The sequence below is a fragment of the Mus caroli genome, chromosome 14 (genome assembly GCF_900094665.2).
Source record: "Mus caroli chromosome 14, CAROLI_EIJ_v1.1, whole genome shotgun sequence".
Lineage (NCBI taxonomy): Eukaryota > Metazoa > Chordata > Mammalia > Rodentia > Muridae > Mus > Mus caroli.
Genome location: NC_034583.1, coordinates 95,263,519 through 95,281,309, shown reverse-complemented (window position 1 = coordinate 95,281,309; position 17,791 = coordinate 95,263,519). Strand labels below are relative to the sequence as shown.

General features: G+C 38.4%; 1 protein-coding gene across 1 annotated transcript in view; it reads right to left on the bottom strand.

The window, feature by feature from the left end:
* Nucleotides 1-589: 589 nt before the first annotated feature.
* Ndfip2 (Nedd4 family interacting protein 2) overlaps nucleotides 590-17,791 on the bottom strand; it is a 49,474-nt gene continuing 32,272 nt past the window's right edge. Inside the window, exons 4-9 of the mRNA XM_029469078.1 lie at nucleotides 17,028-17,161; nucleotides 14,477-14,570; nucleotides 11,425-11,549; nucleotides 7,429-7,495; nucleotides 5,012-5,117; nucleotides 590-1,990 (exon numbers count right to left, since the gene is read on the bottom strand). Coding sequence (XP_029324938.1) covers nucleotides 5,014-5,117; nucleotides 7,429-7,495; nucleotides 11,425-11,549; nucleotides 14,477-14,570; nucleotides 17,028-17,161 — 524 coding nt within the window. The 3' untranslated portion in view covers nucleotides 590-1,990; nucleotides 5,012-5,013. The remainder of the gene's footprint in view (nucleotides 1,991-5,011; nucleotides 5,118-7,428; nucleotides 7,496-11,424; nucleotides 11,550-14,476; nucleotides 14,571-17,027; nucleotides 17,162-17,791) is intronic.

Sequence of the window (17,791 nt, the reverse complement as noted above, 5' to 3'; positions counted from 1 at the left end):
GGGTTCTCCAAAATATCACAGCTGTTCAAGCACAGGAGACGACAGGACTCGTGTGGGGCTCCACACATCTGAAAAGGCATGCTAAGCTTTTTAAGTAACACTTCTATTGATCCTGCTTGGATGATGAGATATATGGCTACCTTTCAACTATTACAGTTACTGAGGATTCGGTTAATGTACATCTGCACTCGACAGATTTAAGAGAGAAATAAAAATGAAGTTCTATGTTGGATCAAAGTGGTCCATACATATGGAAAAATAAAATAGGAATGTTTCAAAAGCTAAGATGAAATGTTAACAAATTGATGTTCGGTAGCTGAGCTTCCTCGTATTTTAAGTTACTTCACATAATCCGCAATATCAATGAACAGTTTATAAAAGGATTTCCCACAGGAATGAAGAGAACACGGAGCCCCAGCCCTGAGCTCTCTGTTACCACTGCACGCTCCTTGTGAGGTGATGAGGCGCACCACTCGGGAAAATCAACAGGAAAGGCTCTAGGAAGGAGAAGAGGAAAGGGAAGTGGGGAAAACACTTAGGAGGCTCTCAAAACAATGAGAAAAGCATAAAATACAAGAAATACAAGAGGTTATAAAGTAATAAATTTTATTTTTCCTTAATATGAGACAAACAGCCCTGAAGAGTTAGATGCAGTTTTTAGTCATAGTGTTGCAATCAATTTTGTATGTTCTTTACGGCTATGTTAAATGTTTTTTTTATATGTAAGCAGTAGTGTAATTTCCATCATCTTTTACTGTTAGCATTCATAAGTTAAGATAAAATGAAAACCACAAAAGCCAGAAAATTATCTGTAAGATGGCTAGCATTGTAGCTTTTGATGTAAAAGCAGATTCCAGTTGGAGTAATGGTAACTCACACTCACCACACACACCCCACACCCTAAATTCATTCCAGAGATACATGTCAACAACACGAAATCAGGCATTCTGAGGATCTCAATTCAGGCTGCATGTTTTTACAAATCAGTCTTGGAATCACTATTAACAGAACAAGATTTTATTTTCTACGCTTAACAAATTAAACATTTAAAGAAAAATGATTGCAGTAATACTGAAAGATATCTTTATTGGCTTTTTAAAAGACAAATGCAAATGAGGATATATTTGGTAAATTAATTCTTTAAATTGTTTTAAATGTAAATAAATAAGATCTAAAGCAATCTTTTCTTATAAGAACTGTAAGGTGAGTAATCTTAAAATCTAAGGTTCTCATCTGAACACCCCTAAAGCTGGTGCACCCCTAACTTGTTCTTTAAATGGCATCTGGTATTACTCACTCTCTTACAGCTCATCCTAAACCACTCCACCTTTAACAAAGTTTATTTTTATTTATTTAGTTTACTTAATTTAAAGTTAATGAAAAGATATCTAGACACAATTTAAGAAAACAATGTAAAAAGCAACATATGCATGGTTATTTACAGATTTCCTAAATCATATCATTTTCAAAAATCTGAAAAATTCTTTCTAATAACCACACCACAAGTTTTAATAAACATCGTATATAACAAAGGATATTTCATGTGTAGAATTACTAGATGAATCTAAGAGCCAGAAACTAAAGCATTTGACAAGATTAATAATGTAATTTTTATTACGCTAATGGTCATGTCAGAAGCATTCACATGCTGGAAGACTGTTTCTTACCCAATTCTTCCAATTGTATCAACACTGATTAACCGCGCAGGACTGGACTTTGCTGCTACAACTTTAGAGTCTTTCAAGTATATGCATATCTTTAAGACAAGCACATATGCAAATGTGCAAAATAAATGAAATACAGAGAATTAAGGAATGAACAGAAATGGCTTTTAGCATAAACCACCCTGTCATTTAATTCCGAAGCTCCACCCTTCACTACATTTCCTTCTGCTCTCAGTAGTCTTCTTCTATCTTAGCAAAGTTGTAGGTTTACAGATGATGTGGACGGTTCACATTGGTGTAAGAAAGGAATGATGGGTTGATGCCACCTAGAGACAAAAAAAGAAGTTGCCTAAAGTACTAAGTTATACTTGTAATTATAATACAATAAAGTCCCATTTTACTAACTATAGAACAGTCTTTGGATGAAGATAATAATGCACTTTTTACACTTTTCTAAGACCTCTATGTAGTCTATGATATTTACATTATTATATCTGACTCATAAAAAATTACAAAATAATCACACTTCTCAGGGAACAGTGTACACTTACCAATATTTTTTGCCTTTTATTTTACTGTTAGTAACCAAATCCTTGGTGCCACTGTTCACAAAAACATTCTAACAATTAAAAAGAAAATTTAGTATCTTTTGAGAGTAGGAAATGTTAAGAAACACTTAAACTAATACTTTCATATAATCCAGAAATACATTTTATATAGACATTATATTTACATACGTGTTCTTCAGCAGAAATAATGGTATATCCTTTTTATTTTTAAATTTTTAATTAAAATATAATTACATAATTTCCCCTTCTTTTTTCCTTTTTCACCTAAGTCCCTCTTGGAATCAAGCCTTTTTCTTTAACTGCTCCCATTTTATACATATATATGTATATATACATGTGTGTGTGTGTGTGTGTGTAAATATATAAAAACAACACAGTCCACTTAGTGCACAGTCCACTTAGTGTAATTTACCTATATACAATTTCAAGGCTGATCACCTGGTATTGGATAATCAATTAGGTGGCTCATCCCTGGGAAAACGATTTCTCCCACTCTCAGCATTCTTTGCTTGCCTATAGCCCTTTGCCTATGGGTGAGACTCTTATAGTCAGTCACATAAGCTAAAAGTGTAAGCAGTCAAATCATAACCACACGTTACTTACAGGAAGGAGAATAATCTCTCAATAGCTACAGTGGGTTGGTTTCAGGACCTCTCTCCAATAGCAAACTCCTCAGATGCACATGATAACATTAGTATGTTATGTGCACATGGCAGTCATATATCTTCTGCTGGAGTGCATCACCTCTAGTTACATACAGTACTTAATACAACTTAAAAGCCACACTAATGATTGCTACACAGACTGTTTTTGAATAGTGGCGAGAGAAAAATGTACATATTCAACATGGACGAAACTCTTTGTCAAATATTTAAAAATCCATGGCTGATTAAGCACACAGATACAGAACCCATAAATACAAAGAGCTCAGTAAAGAAACAGTGCATTTATTTGAAGAGACTCCTTGGCTGTATAATAAATGCGATACACAAAACCTCCACAAACTCAACGGGTAACTAGAGTTATCTGCACTCATTTCCTCCTTTTCTTACTATGGGACAAAGTGTTTCTCAATCACAAATCTGTGGATGTCTGCACGAGCTCTGCATTACTTTTTCAGAATATCCAACCTTCCTATGTAAGTATTTTGTTATAAAAATTATGCTTTATAAAGTCTTCAATTTTCATCCATTTGCCTAAGAATTTCATAAATTCATTGTTTTTAATAGCTGAGTAATACCTCATTGTGTAAATGTACCACATTTTCTGTATCCATTCCTCTGTTGAGGGACATCTGGGTTCCTTCCAGCTCTTGGCTATTATAAATAAGGCTGCAATGAACATAGTGGAGCATGTGTCCATGTTACATGTTGGAGCATCTTCTGGGAATATACCCAGTAGTGGTATTAGTAGATCCTCAGGTTGTATTATGTCCAATTTTCTGAGAAACCGCCAAACTGATTTCCAGAGTGGTTGTACCAGCCTGCAATCCCACCAGCAATGGAGGAGTGTTCCTCTATCTCCACATCCTCTCCAGCATCTGCTGTCACCTAAGTTTGATCTTAGCCATTCTGACTGGTATGAGGTAGAATCTCAGGGTTGTTTTGATTTGCATTTCCCTGATGACTAAGGATGTTGAACATTTCTTTAGGTGCTTCTCAGCCATTCACCTGGGGATCCATCCCATATACAATCACCAAACCCAGACACTTTTGTGGATGCCAACAAGTACTTACTGACAGAAGCCTGTTATAGCTGTCTCTGGACAGGCTCCACCAGGGCCTGACAAATACAGAAGTGGATGCTCACAGCCATCCATCGGACTGAGCACAGGGTCCCCAATGAAGGAACTAGAGAAAGAACCCAAGGAGCTGAAGGGGTTTGCAGCCCCATAGAAGGAACAGCAATATGAACTCCCAGGGACTAAATCACCAACCAAAGAAACACATGGTGGGACTCTTGGCTCCAGATGCATATGTAGCGGAGGATGGCCTAGTCCGTCATCAATGGGAGGAGAGGCCCTTGGTCCTTTGAAGGTTCTATGCCCCAGTGTAGGGAAATGCCAGGGCCAGGAAACAGGAGTGGGTAGGTTGGTGAGCAGGGGGAAGGGGTAGGGAATGGAGGTTTTCAAAGGGGAAATCAGGAAAGGGGATAACATTTGAAATGTAAATAAAGTAAATATCTAATTAAAAAAAAAAAATGCCTTCATGAGACTTAACCAGAGGGGAGTAGGGGGAAAAACAAAGTCTTTAAATTTTGTGCTACCAATTATTTCAAATGTGCCTGTGGCAGATCATTAAAAAGTTGAAAAGTAGAATTCAAGTTTCTCTGTCTGAGGATACCGGTGCACACCTGTAATCTCAGTACTTAGGGTACTTAGGAAGGGCCCAGTTTGAAGCCATCGAGGGCTACACAGCACAAGTCTGTCTCAAAGACCAAGGGTGGAGGTTAAAGCTCTTACTTGTTACACATGCAAAGTTCTGAGCTCAATCCCAACACCACAAAAAATGCAAGTGGGATGTAAGTGAATGGAATGATTAGTAATTTAAAATTAAAGATAAAAAAAATTTTAAAAAAAACACAAAAAATACATATAGCTTTTGTTTATAATTTTGTATTTTAAAATTTAACTTAATGAAATTCCACTTAAAATGTTTTCTCTAAATTGTCTGAAAAGGTCAGCAGCTTATTAAATTTCAATAAGCTACTAACAGTATAACCATAATAAATATACTGATATGTAATATGAATAAACAAAAGCACATTACCATTTCTTACCTTTATAGCAGGAAGAAGTGTCTTGTTCTATGCGCAGCTGCCATACTTTCAGACATGTTTCTGACTTTTAGGTAATTAACAAATCCTCTGAAGAAAAGGAGCAGGCCTGAGAAGAGTGAAATGGCAGACACGTTCTTACTGTAGGGAGCGTGACAGAATAGGCAGGATAAACACCATCCTTCCGCTCAAGGGGAGAATCCGCAGATTCCATTCCCTCTACAGTGATCTTCAACTACGTGATGGCCCTATCATGATACAATAGGACTTTCTGACATTCTTTCAATTTCTTAATCCTAACTATAACAAAATTAAAGCAAATGTAAATGTGGATTTGTATTAAAATCCAAACCACAGAGAAGATCAGAGGCAGTGAAAGCTGTACACAGCGAGGTTAGCACACTTTACTCGGCCCACTCCTACAGCTCTCACCTTTTATGACACTTTTCAATGCCTCTAATAGTGAGCAAACGAAGGTGTTGGTTTTTACAGTAATCAGACAAAATGAGTGCACACAGATGTTAACAGTACAGATTAAAAAAAAATAAGACTGTCTGGCAATCTAAAGTGCCTGCCACTTTGTAGACCAGGCTGGCCTCGAACTCAGAAATCCACCTGCCTCTGCCTCCCGAGTGCTGGGATTAAAGGTATGTGTCACCACGCCCAGCCAAGTTTTTATTTTTAAGTAATCAAAGACTACTATCAAAAACTAAGATGTCAGGATGATCTTTGGGAAGCAGTCACTCTAGTGATCTCTTTGTGATTACATGGCTGATGGAGCTCTCTAAGCAAAACACTATTTTTAAATAATACCCATTTACATCACCTACATCTTTAATAATTTAAAAAGCAATGCCTATGAAATACTAGTTTCAGATGGAAAATCCTAGGTAAGTTCACACTCTTAGCACAAGCCTTTGGAATATTTAAGCATGCAGTCTTCTGGGAAGCACGTATTAACTCCAGGAAATTCATAACCAGAAACAGTGGGGAGCAAACAAAAGCAGAAGCATGCATGTGTGACTTCTTTCACTAGAAACGAAGAGCTTGTGGAGAGGAACTAGTCTTTAGCCCACCATCAGAAAGTAACCTGAGCATACAGAAGAGCGGGTAACAGTCCAGACAAGATGAACACACACACATACACACACTAACAAATGAAGGACTAGATGTCAGTTAAGTCTCGTCCCACTCCATGTATGATCCTGTCCCTCCGAACTCTACCCTCATTCCCTACCAAATGCAAGGCAAAAACATACACACTGTTTCTGTTTTTCAAATACAGAAGCACTACTGAAAACAGCCGACATTCTGTGACATCCCTTCTTTTCCCTATGGAGGCTGGTTCTTAGAGCCAGGTTGTTCTACTTCAGCATTTTCTAAATTACACCAATCATTTCTAAAGTCCACTCGGTGGCTCTTAATCTTAGCATCCTCCTGGTATTCAGCATTGTTTTAAGTATGCGGCAGCAACATTTTTGGTGCTGATGAAGTCTGTATACCCCTGTGAATAAACCAGGACCATCGCTGGCACTCTGCCCCACGGCCACCTTCCTCTACCTGCATTCAGCCCTTACAATGGGCATAAAAGCAAATGCACGCACAGTGTGTTTAAATGCATCACAGAATCCATAGGGTTTTTTCTTCAATTTTTAGGTAAGAGACTCAATAAAAAGGATACAATTAACAACATATAAATCCATCTTAAGCCTTATGTAATTATGACTCCCCAACCTAGTTACTACACTATAAGATAACTTTACCATACTATTAAAAATTTAGTGACCTTAACTGGCCACCAATAATATATATTCCACAAAAATCCTCAAAGTCTAACTGCATGACTAAAAACCTACAGAGAAGACTGCCACCTACTGAAATCTAAAAGAATTAAAATGAGTCAACAGACAGGACATTTGAAATACGGGCCAAGGGTATAAAGCTAAAACTAACTTAATTATCACATACTATTGAAAGTTTCACCAGCATAATAAAAAAATGTGCCTTACAAAAGAGACAACTAAACAGCAGCACTGTGGTCACTGGACAAGCCTTTCCCTGCCTGCAGGGCAGGTTCATGATTGATAAAAGGCACACTTCACACGCACAAAGAATGTTTCTGTGATCCAAAGACAAGAGATAGCATTGAGTGCTGAAACCCCCTAGACGCTACATTATCCTTAAAAGTATGCACGTGTGTGTGTTTCCTAAGGTAATAAAGAGAACGTTTTAATTAGGTAGGAATCTTCCCTTCGGTAGCACTTACTTTCCCTATGTTGATGAGAAGCAAAGTGGAAGCCAACCTTACTTCTGCACCGCAGTAACTCAACTTACTCGCACTTCGTGATTTTAGAAGTACCAGTTAAACTGAGTAACAAACTACAATTATTTAAACTGAACTGTAGTAGGAATAAACTTACCAAGTACAAGAAATATCCACCAAAGCCAATATTGTCCATTGAAATAGCCAGTAAAATAGTCAGAAAACTATGGAGTAAACATAAATACATTAATCATATTTGTTTAATTAAATTTGAACATTCAGATTATCATAGGTTTCAGAATAAATTATCTCTTTAGATAATCTTTAATGCTTAAAACTAGCATATAACAGCAGCCCACAGGAAAGCCCAGGAACAAGGCTTAGTGGTAAACATATATATTTGAGAAGAAACTCTCATGCGACTGCAAACTTCTGTAAAATACTTCATAAACCAAACTGCCTGCAAGAAGATAAATGCCTGTTATAGACTGGAATCAAACATTGTTTCTGACTGAAAGTTTACATCAGTTTCTTACATTCTCCCAAAGCCACAGCTACAAACCCAAATGGGCTGAGCAACCTGCTGCTTTGGATATTAACACAAAAGCCACATTAGTTTAATCTTATCAGATGGAGATGTTCTAGTGACCTCTAAAATGAAGTTTTTGACCTTCTGTTACACCCCCTACTGTTACCCACTGCCAAAAATACTAGGCACATAAAGACCCCCCAACTCATTAGAGACTTTTTATTTTCAAACTAGATGCCTGGCATTCAGCTCCCAACAGTGAGCTGAGAATAGCTAAATGAACCTTGAAGTGACATTTCAACAGTTGTTATTGCTGGCCATGTTAGTCGATCTTTTATTCTGTGTGAGGTGGAGGAGTTCAGCAGGCATCCGGAGGCAGGGCCCCACAGCAGAGAACACAGTACCTCTCTAGGACAAGACATTGTACTCACAGAACTTGAAAGTTTATCAATCCAGTGTTCTTAACCTATTGGATAATTCTTCCCAATTTACATAGCATCTTAAACTGCCTCAAAATAATTATTCTCAAGTGTTTCAGATAACATATTCAGTTAAAAAAAAAAAAAAAAAAAAAAAAAGATTGTTTTAATTGATTTCTTTCTACTGATTTTCAAATTGAATCTATTTTACCTAAAAAAATTTGTGGGAAATGTAGAGTGACACTTAAATCTAAAATTAGTTAAAAGTATTTCAACTATTTGTTAGTAATTTCCATTAGAGCTTAAAAATCTATAGCTTTGGTAACAGTGAAAATACAAATTATGCACGTGTTGCAACTTGGGAAGCATATAAATGAAGATGATCAAAACATGTCTTTAAAGCCTGTGAAGTGCTTCCTTTGGAATAATTTTAAATTAATGAAGAGCTAGGATCTATTTTCTAAGCTAAGAGTTTTAAAAATTCACAAGATTTAGATTATCCCAGCCCTTTGGAATGTAGTAAGACTGTCATTGTTGCAGACTCCCACAAATAAAAGATATACAATGAGAAAAAAATTGATAACTGAAAAATTACCTTTTATTCAAAAGCAGTTTAATAAGCTTTAGAAGCTGTAGGAAATAAAAAGGGAAAGAACCAAAACAATATATTTTCAATGCTCTACAAAATGCTACCCAATGAGCAGCAACCAGAAACTCCAGACAGTGAGGTTCTGATATCTTCAAAGTACAGGCTACACAGGAACCTGACTTGACTTCCTTGTGTGTGTGTGTGCGTGTGAGCAATGACTCTAGTAAAGCAGCAACTGAGGAACATGTAAACATTAGCTGGTGAATCGTTTACCGTGTTCTAGGATTTCAATGAGAAATTCCATTTGAGTAATAGCAACAGTTCTGTTGGCAATACAGCTAAGTCCTAACTCCAACTTATTTCAGTTTCTCTAGCAAGAAACTCTGCAAGAGCAGGGTTGTAGCATTGTCTTTGTGTGTATACAACATCTAGCTGATTTAAGCTCATGGTAGAAACTGACAGGACATTTGAATTTGAAGTAAATTTAAAACAAAAACTATCAAGAGTTCTCACAATGATTCAACCTTCAATCATTTTATAATAGAGTCCAATAGATTAAGAGTCAAACCTATAATAGGATATGTACCAGTATAGGAGCTGTTAGAAGAACCAAAATCCTGCAAAGCTACAAAACAAATTCAAAACTAATAAAAATATCATTCAGAGTATTAATATTTGTACAAAGGCTACTTTTAATAAATTAATAAAACAAGCGTACTAACAAAACTTCTGGAGCGTTTAGCAGAAGTAGACATTTCAGACTTGTGATTCTACTGAAGACTTTAGCAAGATTTAGCTTTCCATCAGAAAGCAAGGTTGAAGTAAATACTGTTTGTATAATTTACATATTCTAATTTAGAAATTGTATAACACCAAGTAAAATTCTGTGAATAGACTTGTGAGCTCCGTTTCTTCAAACACACAGAGCTGTTCTTAGAATATGCTTTCATATGCTCCTCCCAGGCGTAGTGAACAGGAGTGAGTTTGCTTCAGCTGTTGGTATTCCTGTGCCTCTACTGATAAACAAGTAGCTTGTCTTTGTGATTGGATTTCCTAAGCCTCAAAGTATCAACTGTGAGAAGCACTGAATAATGCTGGGTACTGCATTAAGACTTTAGTCACCCTCATTTTCAGGCTCCATTCTCCCAGGGTCTGCTGACTTTAGAGTGGTAGACAGATAGCTTCTCAGAAAACTTGACACAACTTGTCACCAAGTCTAATGACCTGAGTTTGAACCTGAAAATCCATATGGTGGAAGGGAAGAACAGACTCTATCTAAATGTCTTCCAAATCACAGACAGAAAGACAGAAGAGTGCAAGCACACGTACACACGCTCACAAAAAATGAAAGGTAAAAAAGCCAGGTAGAAACATTTTTAAAAAAAAAAAAAAAAAAAAAAGCCCAAAGTAAACCTTCAAGAGGCAAAAGAAAGAAACAAGCTAGATGAATTTGCCTGACAAGAGAAACTGCTGAGACAGGAGCAAGAAAAGGTTACTCTGCTGTCCCCTAAACACCAGCTTGTAAATGATACAGAGTACAGAAGTTATTCTCAGGAACAGGAAATTAGGAAAGGCTTTGAAAGAACACGTGGGACAAGGGATGAGGGTTTTCCAATACCCCTCCTCTCCCCCCTCTAATATAGGGTCTTACAATGTACCCATCTGGCATCAGAATTATACTGGCTTGACCTCACAGGCTGGGCAGGAGTGAGGACTGATAACTGTCTCACAGGCCTTTACTTTTGAGCCTTCAAAGCTTTAAAGAGGGAGAAACTATTAGTTATTATTTGAAACAACATTTTTCCAAGACTCATCTCTTCTTGTATTTCTAAATGCCAGAGTTCTCAGTCAGATTTGGATGTAATTTTTTAACATCCTGGGCAACCTCTACATTATTGTCGGTGACCTTGATGATCTACATTATTCTCGTGACCTTGATGATGTCTTTGGCCAACCTTAAGGTCAAATGGACATTTAAACCACCTTGGAGAACTTAAATTCACAGTAACTTACTAAACAGAAACCTTCTGTTTTATGTAAGGCTCCCTTGTACTGCATCACAACAATAGAAAGCATGATTTGTTCAAAGCATAAATGCTGTCTATTACTTCTGAATACTATAGGAAAGTGAGTAAGGTACTCTCTTCTCTTCTCTCCTCCTTCCATCCTCAGAAATAATCCCCTTAGGCAGATTTTTTTTTTTTTCTTTTTTCGAGACAGGGTTTCTCTGTATAGCCCTGGCTGTCCTGGAACTCACTTTGTAGACCAGGCTGGCCTTGAACTCAGAAATCCACCTGCCTCTGCTGGGATTAAAGGCATGTGCCACCACGCCCGGCCCCTTAGGCAGATTTTAATCAACGCAAGAAGAAATGAAGAAAATGTTGAGAACATTTAAATAACTTTAAGCGAGGACACAGATACCAAAATCTGGAAGCATCTTCCTACTTCAAAGCTTCTACCTAGGAATCTTTCACAGTCATGGTACAAATAGTCTTACTAAGCTGTCAGGGTTACAGAATCAGAAGTGTAAATAAATCTTTACTCAGTGGAATGCGTGTGCATAAAGCAACAAGGTGAAAAACAGACATTTTACATAAAAATGATCAAGATGCTCACCCTGACAATAAGGATCCATTTGATCAGTGAAAGGCCAAACCCGCAGATAGCACCGTATCTTCCAGCGATGGTGTTGGTGATACAGAAGGATAGGCAGAACCCAAGCCAGTTGAATATGAATGCCACTAAAGAGAGCAGAAATACGGTTTTAAGGTCATAATTTCTATACAAATAAACAGAAACATGGTAATAAGCAATGCTTCACTGCTTGAATCAAACAGTGGTTTATTTTAACTCTACACATGGGCTGCCCTTAGAGACCACCACAGCATGCTGTTTGCAGGTCTATCAGTTACACCACTGGTCATCAGGGAAGGAAGTCAGGACAGGAACTCATACAGGGCAGAAACTGATGCACAGGCCATGGAAGGGTGCTGCTTACTGGCTTGTTCCGCATGGTTCTCTCATCCAGCTTTCTTATAGAACCCAAGACCACCATACTAGGGTGGCCCCACCCACAGTGGGCTAGGCTCTCCCATATTGATCACTAAGAAAATAACCTACAGGCTGATCTCATGCAGGGATTTTATTAATTTAGGTTCCTTCTTCTCAAATAACTTCAGCTTGTGTCAAGGAGACATACCCTGCCAGTCACAATTCACATTTCGAAACCGTCTTCTGGTTCTCTTTTTTGCTACTGTGGTTTAAATTACAAGAACACTGATTTTCCTTTCAGTTTTCATGTAGTCGAAAATATTAGTGATCTGGGCAATAAACTGCAATGTCTCATTCGGATGTGAAGATCCTGACACACATAATACAAATGGCTGAACCTTGAAGGAAAAGTTTCACAAGACGATCTACCACATTTGAAAGCGCTAGCATTCAAAGTCATTTCCAAGCAGGTCAATTATCCACTGGATCCATCTAGAATTAAATTAACTGACAAGCAACTCCTATTCTAGTCTCTTAGCATTTCTTGTTTAAGAGGGACTTTATGATACTGCTTGAGTGAGATTACTTCTAACGCTCTTACTAAACAGTATTCAGAGGTGCACACACTTCTTTCCTTTTATTTTCTGTACATGAAAATGTAATTATGTCACTTAATTTAATTGTAAATCTTTTTGAACATTACATGAGTTAAGCAAAAAGATAAATGTAAGTAGAGAAGTCAAGAATTGAACCTATTAAAGATTTTTATTAAAAATCTTATGTTTTCTGTGATGTTGTTTGCAGAAATAGAGCCTGAAATGCTTAGCTTATAATAAGCTCTCTATTTTTTTTTAAAAAATGAAATTTTTTTAAGATTTATTTATTATATGTAAGTACACTGTAGCTGTCATCAGACACTCCAGAAGAGGGAGTCAGATCTCATTACAGATGGTTTTGAACCACCATGTGGTTGCTGGGTTTTGAACTCAGACCCTTTGGAAGAGCAGTTAGTGCTCTTAACAGCTGAGCCATCTCTCCAGCGGTTGTGCATGCCTTTAATCCCAACACTTGGGAGGTAGAAGCAGGTGGATTTCTGAGTTTGAGGCCAGCCTGGTTTACAGAGTGAGTTCCAGGACAGACAGGGCTACACAGAGAAACCCTGTCTCGAAAAAAAAAAAAAAAAAAAAGAAAAAAAGAAAAAAGAAAAAAAAGACATAAGCTCTCTATTAAAGCCAGTATAAGCATGAATTGCAGTCTGGAGAATAACCACTAGATGGTAGTAATTACAAACAAATCTATGTTTATCAAACCAGGCTCTTGCATACCAAAAACAAAAAAAAAGAATTTTTTTTTACTATTATATGAAGTATTTGTAAAACAGAAATAACTTGTACAAAATCCATGAATATATATATATATATACACCAATATACTGTCCCTGACCAAACTCTAAAAGACACATATTAAATAAAGCCATGGGGTAAAGGGAATGACCTAAGCTCCTCAGTCAGCTCGAGGAGCCGTAGCTGGCTCCAGGGATCCCTTAGCTCTTCCTCCTGAGTGCTGGAGCCACAGGCAGCCGCCACACCTGCACAGCACGGGTCCCAAGGTTTCTTGACAGATGTTAACAAAGAAAGGATATCCCTTATGTAAACAAAATATGTGAGGAATCTGATATCAATATGGAAGTTTACTAGTTGAATAAAAATCAAAGATTAAAACTAAGGTTCACTAGACTAACAGTACAAAAGCACCAGTAAGCAGCCATCTAAAATCAATGAATTTGCTGCCTTTTCCTTGGCTCTACCTTACCCAATTAAAACTACAAGACAAGCTTAATACTTATATACTGCACATACTGGATAGCAACTGAGTCTGAAAAGAAAAGCGCACTGCCTGCCACTCCTCCTCACGCATGCATTTCTGTTGTTGCACAGATGACAGGAAGAGAAGCAAGAAGCCTGTCCAACTGGGAAAAGGGGTAAGCCGACCTCCAGACTGAAAGCAGCTCCACACATGAAGACTGATTCTCTATTTTTGAAGTTGGGGGTGTCGTTTTACATAAGTAAACTATTTCTCATTTTATCCCTAGAATAAACCACACATAACCTAATCAATTTTCACTGAGCATTAGGTGTAATATTGGCTTAAGCTATTTAAACAATTTGCTGCATGCCTTAATATCTATCAAAGAATTTAATTCATGCTAATCACTGTGTTAGGAAATAACAAATACTATGACCCAGTCTTCCCTCACAGTTTACATCTGCTACGTAAGTCAAATAACTTTGTGTGGTGTTTAGTCTTCTAACTTTTCCCTGTTAGGTTTGTGTATCCACACCTCTGTGACACTGCTTTGGGCTTACAGAGTTTTCCCTTCCGCAACCCTTCTGGCTCAAGGCCACTGAAAAAGAAGTCTTTTGCGTCCAAAGCAGACAGGCAGAGTTCACTGTGTGTGTGCCTACAGCAGAGTGCACTGTATATATGCCCACAGCCTTAGATGGTCAGCAACAGTTCTTTTAAATTCTCATTCTGCCTTTTCCCCTGCAATCAACCAGAATGGTTACAATCAAAATTACCTAACAAATGCTTAAGCAATTTACACTTTAAGTGAGGTATACTCATGTTAGTAGTATTTTTTCTTCAGAAAGTAGAGTACTAGGACAAGGTCACTTACTGAAAAAGGCCAGCATGAAAATGCCGTCGTTGCCCACTCTGAGCTGCTCTACATCACTGAAGTCATCCCGTGGCGTACAGTCTTCCTCTTGGTTCTGTAAACAACCAAACAGTTCACTAAAATAATTACAATGTTCTGACCTTCAGTAACGCTCTCAAGTGGTCCTACAGATAAGACATTAGCAGCATTACTTTATCGTACGTGCTGTTAAGAAAGGTAAGCTGAGGGCTGGGAGACAGCTCAGTCAGTACAAGTGCAGACATCCGAGTCGGGAGGCCAAACCCGCATGAAGAAGCATGGCACGGTAGCATGTACAGTGCCACCAATGCCAGCACTGGTGGATAGAGACGGCAGATCCTAAAACTCACTGGCTGGCCTATCTCGTTACATTGGCCAATGTTTGGTTTAGTGAGAGGCTGTCTCAAAAAAGAAAGGTGGAGATAGAGGAAAGACACCCAACCCCAATAATACACCACCCAATGGTTATCTCAGTCCTCCATGGAGGGAGGAGGGAGGAAGGGAGGAAGGGAGGAAGGGAGGAAGGGAGGGAGGGAGGGAGGGAGGGAGGGAGGGAGGGAGGGAGGGACACATCAGCTTCAGGAAATGATATGAGGAAAGCATAAATGCCAGGTGGGAAGTAGGAACACTCATCATCAGTGACGGATGTGAACGTGTGCAGGCTCCAGACAGCAAGTCGACAGCTCTTATTAAAAATAAAAACATACAAGCTCTCTGATCCATCAATTTTGATTCTTGAAGTAAACTGCATACATGGATATATTACCACTTATAAGAAATAAAGCATTAAAAATTTCTTGTAGTGATGATATCAGAAAGAGCAGACTGGATGCAATTTAAATGCCCCTTAGCAGCAGGCAGTGTTAAGGAAGAACTCTCCCTGCATGTTTCCATGTCTCCCGCACAGAAACAGTGACTGCCTTTTCCTGGATTCCTACAGAGTGGGAAGCGGGATCTGAGGTGGAGCGGGATCTCCCAGCAGAGCAAGGGGGTGGCATCCTAACAACCACTGAAGAGTTGGGATCCTAGTAACATAACCACAGCAGGTGGGATTTTCACTTAGTCCCTACTGTTGCCCTGTGGGCCTGGCACTTGATGAACACAAGAGCAAGACCACTGCTACTGCTGCGAACAATGAAGCCTTTACCCAAGTGACTTCCTCCTTCTTTCCAAAATACTGGAAACTGACAAACTAATAATATGTCTACAAGCTGCATACATTAAAATTAAAAAGTCAGTTCTTGATAGGCTGATAATTTATAGGATATATATCCTATTCATCATTAAAATGTTCAAGTAAATTTAAACAAGTTTTTAATTACCTTGATGTTTTTACTATTCTAATAATCTCTAAAATAAACTAAGAAAAATACTGTTTGTATATTATACCTTAGGCTTAAAAATAATATACAAACATATAGATGCTTACAAATTTAAAGAACTCTAAAATTACTTGCAAAATCTGTTACCACTCATGGCTTCTAAGATTTAAGAAATAGTACTACACAAGATTCTGCTTCCTTAGCCTAGGGCCCTTTCAGTTCACACAAAACAACCCTGCATGCCCTTCTAGAGTCCAAAGCTCAGTCAGATGGAATAAGACAATAAAGACAACCAAGTTGATTACACAAACAGTAAAAGGTGTAAATGCATGTACAAAAGGTAGAAACCAAACATAAATGGTGTATCAGGGATGGGAGGACAGGGAAAGGAAAAGCAAGCATGATAGACAATAAGACAGCAGCTTTGATGACAGACCATGGAGAACAGGGCCATGGGCAGTAAGAGAGCCAAGGACGTGGGGTCCACAGGAAAGAGAAGAGCTATCTGGGTAGAGCTGCTCAGAAAGGGCTGACTTGGATGACAAAGTCAGTGTGGGATAAGTCTGAAATCAAAACTTGGGAAGAGGCCTCTTCCTGTAAAAAGCGGCTAGAGGGGACCTGTGAAGATGGTTCGCTACTCTCTTGACCCAGAAAACCCCACAAAATCATGCAAATCAAGAGGTTCAAACTTTCGAATTCACTTTAAGACACCTAGGGAAACTGCCCAGGCCATCAAGGGTATGCATATCCGCAAAGCCACCAAGTATCTGAAGGATGTCACTTTAAAGAAGCAGTGTGTGCCATTCTGGAGGTATAATGGTGGAGTCTGTAGGTTCGCCCAGGCCAAACAGTGGGGCTGGACATGGACGATGCCCAAAAAAGAGTGTGGAATTTTTGCTGCTGCACATGCTTAAAAATGCAGAGAGTAACGCTGAACTTAAGCATTTAGATGTAGATTCTCTAGTCACTGAACACATCCAGGTGAACAAGGCAGAACCTACAGAGCTCATGGCCGGATTAACCCATATATGAGCTCCCCCTGCCACACTGAGAAGAAACAGATCATTTCAAAGCCAGAAGAAGCTGAAGAAAAAAACCTCATGGCACGGGAATAAATTCAGCAGATAAAGTAAAAAAAAAAAAAAAAAAGATAACTATATTGTAAAACTAAGTTATCGGCTGCCATAAGCTGAGGCAGTGTGCAGACTTACTCTCTGAGGTGCATCTGCTGCAGCAGCTGCCAGGGCAGCAGCTTTAGCCTTTTCAGCCTCATCATATGTAGGCAGAGAGGTAGCAACACTGTACGGAGGTGGCACAGGGTAAAACTCACTATACACGTCAGTATCTGAAGAGAAGGATTAAAGAACAATCATTAAAATATCTTAATGTGATTTTATTATAGTCATGATAGTACTTTAATAACTTATAATAAGACACTAAAGATTACAAATGCTCCTGCAGGTCTATAGTATAAACTATATATCCCAAAACACTGTTAACAAACACTTGTATAATATTTTATTTGTCCCATATTTATTATAAAAAGAAGGGATGATAAGTATTATCTAAACTCAAAAAAACCACCTCAAGGTTGAGCGTTTTTGAACATTATTTATTTGTATGTTGCGTGTGTGCACATGAGGATAAATTCAGGAGTGCATTCTCTCCTTCAGCTCTGCCTATCTTTGGGACCAAACTCCCAGACTTGGTAATGAAGGACCTGACCGGCTCAGTCATCTTTCTGACCTGAAACTGAGAATTTGAGAGGGGTTTTAGACAGGAGGTGAGACTGCCACAGTCTGTGTGTGTGTGTGTATGTGTGTGTGTGTGTGTGTGTGTGTGTGTGTGTGTGTGTGTGTGTGTGCTCACTGGTCTACACAATGCTCACCTCTTTACTCACTGTCTCACAGTAAGCAGAGCCAATCAAAGCAACAATGGTAAAGTTTAGAAATGACTGCAGCTACGCAGTGCTGAC